Source organism: Aegilops tauschii, chromosome 2 (genome assembly GCF_002575655.3).
Source record: "Aegilops tauschii subsp. strangulata cultivar AL8/78 chromosome 2, Aet v6.0, whole genome shotgun sequence".
NCBI classification, from domain to species: Eukaryota; Viridiplantae; Streptophyta; class Magnoliopsida; order Poales; family Poaceae; genus Aegilops; species Aegilops tauschii.
Genome location: NC_053036.3, coordinates 22497285 through 22504135, shown reverse-complemented (window position 1 = coordinate 22504135; position 6851 = coordinate 22497285). Strand labels below are relative to the sequence as shown.

The following is a 6851-nucleotide window of genomic DNA, read 5'->3' as shown; positions in this document are numbered from 1 at the left end:
CACTTATAATAAAAAGAAGGTACAAGGATGAGGTCTTAATGCTTACAATCATAGCTTGTCGGCATGGCATAGTTTGTCAGTACAAAGACGTTGGCCATTGTCACAGAGGGTAAGTTGTTGGTGGTGCACTAGGGGGTGTCGCGGGTGCATTGTTTTGGAAATGAAAAGAGGAAGGGCGAGGTTTGCTTGCATTTTCAAAGGCTTGATGGGTGAGATCTTCTTGGCCTTGGATACAACATTTTATGCATGATAATAATAAGAAACACACATGGACATTGCATCCTTTAATACAAGTTACCTAGTACCTTCCTGAAAAAACATGCAAGCTAGAAAAATGGATATGTAGTAAATCTGGTAGACATGATCACAACTGTGTATATCAACTTCACAATCACTGAATGTTGCATCGAAGGCCACAAATTAAAGAGATGGGAAAATGAGGATCACAATTGAAGATGCCAACCTCATCATTACTAACAAAATTGATGCACCAAGAAGGAGGTAAAGTCACTTTCGGGGTACTCCGGCCAGGAGAGCAACCTCAAACAGATTCTCCTTTCATGGTACATCCTATCTATCATAACATGTTTTTGTCAAAGTCTTGCAAAAAGAGCACTAGAAACAAGTAAAACATTCATCTTTTAGTACATAAAAATCACCGTGCTTCACAAGGATTTACTGATAATTTTGGATGATCTTAGAAAGGGAGGAGTATGTGCCAACACCCGCACAACAGAGACCGACGACAATGATGAACACACATAGTACTATCTGCAAAGAAATAATGCATTTGTTAATTAAATTGTGTCTTCGGATATTTGAGCTTTGAGTCCATTCTGCTAATATGCATGATCAAGAACACAATGATATAATTTTGTGAAACTTTTGAATTTGTAGAGAATGGAGGCTGATGTGTTCCGCTGAGAGATTCAGTGTTTATTTGAATGAATAAAAAACTGGGATACAAAAGAAATGCTTAATTAATCGAAGTTGAAAATTATGTGCATTTAAATTTTATGAACCAACTATGCATTATACATGCATTTCAATCCTCGAGTCTCCCATATAGGTACCACTTTTCCTTTTCATTAGAAATCACATTTAATCTTGTTATGGTCTAATAATATAGATAAGTGTTCAAACTAAGAAACGACTTTTTACCTGATACCAAGTCACTGTACTCCTTAGGATGGCCAAAAAGCATGCACAAGGTAGAATATACGCCTAAAAAGTACCATGTGTTAGCTACAACAATCAACAAACAGATGGCACTAACGCAGTACCGCTTGGCATGAGCAGTTAGCTATCTCAAGACCAATAACAAACAAACGACACTAAAATTTAGAAGAAAAACTTACGACAAACATGGTGAGAAGAGATCCAACTAGGGACATCACAAGTCCTATAAGGCGCGGCAAAATCAATTAAATCCGAAAATTAGGAATCCCAGCAAGATTTGACTCAAAAATCAATTTTTATTCAAATAATTACTAGTGATGAAAATATTTACCAAAGAATGGAACAGATAGAGCAACACCAAGGGAAGACAACACCAGTGCTGATCTGAGCATAATTATGTTCCCGTACGTCTGTCTATTCGTAGGAAGCAGCTCTTCCAAACTCAGGGCAAGAGGAGTCATGGTAAGTGCATATTTGGTTATTGGATTTGTCACCTGAAAGATGAAAGATACAGTCAGCATGATGTGCTTTTTGTCTCACAAAAAGGAACCCTGTGTATTTAATATGTTCTGTAAATCATGCTAGAGGAAGAAACTTAACATTACACTGAAACAAAGAGCCATTTCATAACAGAACAAAATTGTAAACTATCAAAAAATGAGCCATATGAACTTAATTTGCTAATGTAGACAAGAAAATGTACCGTAGTCCAGACTGCGATCTTGGAAGACATAAGATTTGGGGGCATGTTCAGTGTGAACTGAGACTCCGTGGTTTCGCCAAACATTATGTACCCCATGACCGCGGCACCCGCGAACAGAACAGTAGATAGCGCGATGCTGACAACAAACAAAACCCCTCCTGAGATCATGGATTTCTCAAACAATGTTGTGGTTTACATACAGTGGTTTTGGTGTGGTTACCATGTGAAAAGAACGGCGTTGAATTGGTTGCTTTTCTTCAGAGAAGAGTAGATGTTAGGGAACACCCCATGCCCTGAGTAGCAGTACCCATACAAGCCAATGGCAATGGGGATTCCAGGGAGGTTCAGTGCCGTCCCTTCGCTCTTGTTGACACCGACATGATCAACAAGCCCTGCCCAAAAGAGGCAGGAGACGATGACGATCGACGCGACGACTCCTCCAGCTACAGAATTCAGAATCAGTAGATGATATCACATATTTGGTCAGATGATGAAACACATGAGCTCCAGGTAAATGAAATAATACCTGAAATGAAGCTTAGACAACTGAGGTCACGAAGCCAAGTTGTCGGCATGACAACGAGTGTCGTAAGGATTGCGAATAACACATGGGCATCCAGGGTGAAGCCCCCTATAGTCAGGTGTGCATTGGGGAACAACTTTGATAGATTGTCACTCTCTAATATGAGATATTCAATGCAGCAGGCCTGCAGGGAAAGAGTACTAGCCGTTGATATCATTATACTTCTAGAGAAGTTTTTGTATACTTGTCAGAGTATTAGATTCACTTCACTGTATTATTCACACCATAAAACAGAGCATCTAGCAATGTATTCTGTCAAATCAGCAAGCAAATGTTTCATGAGAAGTACTTACATACAGTTCCATGTACAGGATTATCTGAAGGTGGCAAAGACGAAGGAGTCAAGAGTTAGCACAAGACCATCCTCTACTGTACTCTGTAATACTGAAATGAAATTAAATGTGAGCTGGTCATCAGATTTTGGCAGAAGTTATACCGAGATGACGATGCGGCCAGGGGTGCCGAATGCGGCGTGGCCGATGTCCGGGTAGGTCTCGAGGCCTTCCTTGCTGTCGAGGCAGCGCCGGAGGAGCACGCCGGTGTACCACGCCAGCACGGCGAGCACGGCCAGTATCACCAGCCCGAGCCAGCCACCCTGCCTGACGGCGCAAGGTGTTGACAGGATCCCCACACCACACAGGACATTCACTCCTGCAAGTGACAGACAATGATTTGAGATTCAGGCGTTTGAAGTATTTTCAGTTGGAATTTCATAATAAACCCAAATTTTAAATTTGCAAACCGAGTAATTCAAGTGTTCAAACTACTTACAAGTGGAACTTTCAACTTGAAAATAAGTTAAGCTTTTAATTAGTTAATTAATATACTAGACATACAGAATGCTCACCGACAATTTATTTTTTGTAGGAAGTTCAGGCAAGATGAGTGGATACCCGAATTGTTTTGGTTTTGGTTCCAACTTACAAGTCGGAACATTAGCATATACTGAGCCAACTAAATTACCAGTAAGTGTCTTACTCACGAAAAAGGAGACTGATTACCATGCTAATTGATGGAAAGAAACAAGTCCCAAACAAATGGCAGACAGAGACCTGTTGTAAATAATTGTGCTGACACTGACAGTTCGATATCCACATGACCAGATAGATGCCCAAGATCGAAGGTTTAATAATGTCATTAGTAAACTGCATGATTGATTAGGACAAGGTTCCTCTTTCTCCTGACAGATCTCAATCAACATGCCTGGGCTGCTATCATGGTCCAGTTAATCATTTTATTGATCATGACCATGTTCCCATCTCACATGACACTGCTGTGCTGGCCTATCAGCCATGTGGTGCACGTCTACATCACAGGGAATTGACCGGAATCTGAGGGCTAATCAGCAATTCTAGGTGTTATATTATTAACACTACAGCTGTGGAAACTCGTTCTTGGACAGAATCTGTACATTGCACCTTGGTGTCAGCATGTGGGGGTTCAGCAAGTATGGCATCTTTTTGTCATGGCACGCATGTTATCCAATGTGAGCATCCTAGGTTGCAGATGGGATCTCTTAAGTTGACTTATCTACTGTATCCTTCCATGTTAACATGACAATCTGGTGTTCAATCATATTTTCTTTTTGATATATTTTCATTACTGAGCCAGTGACAATTTTTGATTTATTTTTATTACCGGGTCTCCCAAACTAAATTCCAATCCATTTTATAATCGACTTATATATAAATTTGTATTTTCCTTGTGAGTATATTTTTTTTTCTCAATTGGTGAAAAAGAGGATGATATCAAACTTTGGTTTCTATCCAACTGAAACCGGCTAGTTACACATCATCAAAACCAGCCTTAGTTTCATTAATTTGCAACCTGCATTTCTCTGCAACTCTGAATCTCACAATGTGCCTTCTCTTGTGTGAGGTTTTTTTGTGTGTGTAAAAGAACATAGGTACGTACCATTCATGACGCCCTGGGTGTAGGAGCACTGACGATAGGGCCCCACCTCATGGCCACCCCCACCACCAAGAGGCTTCTGGTCCTCGGGGATCTTGAACAGGGACGACGCCTTCCTCGACGGTGGCAGGTACTGGTGAGAGCTCTTCCGGGCATCATCGACATGGTCATCTTCGGTGGCGGCGATCAGGGCGGTGGGCAGGAGCGGCTTGAGGATCTCCGGCGCCGGCTTCCCCCGGAAGGAGGTGGCGAGGAAGGAGCTGGAGAGCCTGCTGAGTGTGGGCGTGCCCAGGAACCCGCTCAGGCACGGGGACTGCACGCTGCTGTATATGTCCATCGACTGCCTGCAACGCCAAACCAAAGGAGATCTCAACTTTTGTTGCCGATGAAAGACAGAAGAACACCTCCATGGTTATCGGTTGGATTCGCGGACAGTGTGCAGTGAGATCAAGAACTAAGTTCTTCCTCCGAACAATATTAATTGTCGCTGATTTAGTTTATGCGAAGCTGATGGATCGACCTGATTTATCTTTTTTAGAAACACACTACAAATGTAGACGCTCACACGTATGAACATACTCCCTCCGTTCCAAAATAGATGACCCAACTTTGTACTAATTTTAGTTGGGTCATCTATTTTGGAACGGAGGGAGTACATGATAAATCGATTAGTTAGTTTTTTTGAAAAAGAACCCCAGATCATTTAGCTTTCATATTCTCGTAAATAAAAGAAACAAAAAAGAAGAAGCTATCATCTGAATTCCCTCGTGGGCAGGCCAATCCACCATGGACCCACGAGCACAGAGACATCTGGTGAACGGACAAAATCGTGCCTACGCAACAGCAGCGGCAGCAGGGCCCACATGTCAATGGGGCCGTACACTCGCACACGCCATCCGCAGGTTCGTCTGCTCGTGGGCCCTCCCCGGCCTCTAGAAACTAATGTGCATAGAGTTATGTTTAGAATCCTAATTAAGGCTAACAGTTTCTCAAAAAAATAAAAATAAGGCTAACAATTCAAACATCTTGTTATTTTGAGGTGTCAAATTCATAAGTTTGTCGCAACAGCTTCATATAAGTACGTAAAAACTACTCACCAGAAAATGTTACCATAGACAAGGAAATGCTATTAGAAGGATATATTAGAAGAAGAAGCTCTGCATGATGCGGCCGTGGCCTGCATCCTGCCGCGAGCCACCGCTGCGTAGTGCGTACGCACCTGTAGCTCTGCGGCCACTGGTGGCTGGCGTAGGAGCTGGGTTGGCCACCGCCGGCGGCCTCGACCACCCGCGGGCTGCCGCACGACGACGACCCGTCGGACTCCTCCTCCTCCTCGCTGCCGCCCAGCCGGTGCTCCTCGTCATCGCTCTCCATGACGAAGCTCTGATCGGACACCGAGTTCCTCATCGCCGCCCTCAAGCTTGCTTGACGGCAATGGCCGATGGGCCGAGCAATACACAGAGGAAAGAGAGAGACCAGAGGGAGAGGGAGATAGAAAAGTGTGAGGAGAAGAATGAAGGAGCGAGAGGGGGGCGTGGGTGTTTATACACAGCGGCAATGTGGCTGCTCTGCTCTTGGGGGATTCCGTGGTGGCGACACCGATTAAACGAAAAGTTGTACTACTAACCAAGCGCTAACTAACATGGATTGGAGGAAGTATGTTCGGACCGGCCTGCAGAAAGATACAGACGCGCGTTGAATGGTAAAACACGTTCGGACGGTTACATGTGGTTTGAGGGGGAGATGCCCTTATCTCGGCGGATCAGTGCCTTTCGGCACGGTCTATGACTCTCTTTGTCGTGACGTGCCTAGGCAGTGGGAGGCCCTTCGATGGTGGCTGCGACTCTCTTAGCTCTTCAAGGTGCTGAGTGATCGCAAAGCAGCTGGTGACTTCTTCTCTACGTCTTCTCGGTGGCGGATCTCCTTTCGACTGATCCAACAAAGCTAGCTCCTGCTCTTCTCGGTCTGCCTAGGTGCTCAGTTCTTGATGTTAGCTGTGTGTCTCACTCACTTCTGGTTCTTCTTCTTGTGTCTCCGTTGTTCCCTGTAACTCTCTGGTGTGTGTTGTGTGCAATCTGTTGCACCTGTTGTGTTGTATCCTACTCTTATCTATAATGAAAATGGTTTAGGCCGGCGTAAGCCCGCCGTAGCACCGTCAAAAAAAAGATTGAATTGTGGAGATGCTCATTTTCTGTCCACAGTTGGTTTGATTAGCCGTGTATCAAAGGAAAGGACGCCGGCCAGGAATCAAGTGCCCTTTGCGGCTACGATGGGGTTCTCTTTAGATTCTGCAGGCAGGTTCCAAATGAGAGGTCCTACTATGTATGCACGTACGGTGACTGTTCGGTCGTCGTGCGCCAGGCATTGCAATGGTCGATCAGTGGTCACCAGAGACGGGTGGACGGACGTAATATATGAACCACGGACAGTGGATCTTCAGCCTTCTTCGTTCAGGTATCCATCCATCTATATCCA

At 44.2% G+C, this 6851-nt stretch overlaps 1 protein-coding gene across 2 annotated transcripts; it reads right to left on the bottom strand.

Moving 5' to 3' along the window:
• Positions 1-364: 364 nt before the first annotated feature.
• Positions 365-6020, bottom strand: LOC109746994 (amino acid transporter AVT1B). Of its 2 annotated transcripts, XM_020306085.4 has the most exons (11): positions 5596-6020; positions 4380-4720; positions 2902-3116; positions 2759-2782; positions 2409-2589; positions 2103-2325; positions 1883-2018; positions 1511-1673; positions 1359-1402; positions 1162-1224; positions 365-771 (listed from the first exon to the last, which is right to left on the bottom strand). In XM_020306085.4, the coding sequence occupies exons 1-11, from the start codon at positions 5781-5783 to the stop codon at positions 676-678; spliced, it is 1674 nt and encodes a 557-aa protein (XP_020161674.1). In that variant the 5' UTR covers positions 5784-6020; the 3' UTR covers positions 365-675. The 2 variants fall into 2 exon arrangements, with proteins under 2 accessions (XP_020161674.1, XP_020161682.1); XM_020306093.4 differs by lacking the exon at positions 2759-2782 and having other exon boundaries at positions 5596-5906.
• Between the last annotated feature and the right edge of the window lie 831 nt (positions 6021-6851).

Coding starts and splice junctions, on each gene's coding strand:
- LOC109746994 (XM_020306085.4), bottom strand. CDS start 5,783: ATGAGGAACTCGGTGTCCGATCAGAGCTTCGTCATGGAGAGCGATGAC. Junction 2,326..2,408: donor TTGTCTAAGCTTCATTTCAG/GTATTATTTCAT, acceptor TGAATTCTGTAG/CTGGAGGAGTCGTCGCGTCG. Junction 1,225..1,358: donor CTCTTCTCACCATGTTTGTC/GTAAGTTTTTCT, acceptor GGTACTTTTTAG/GCGTATATTCTACCTTGTGC.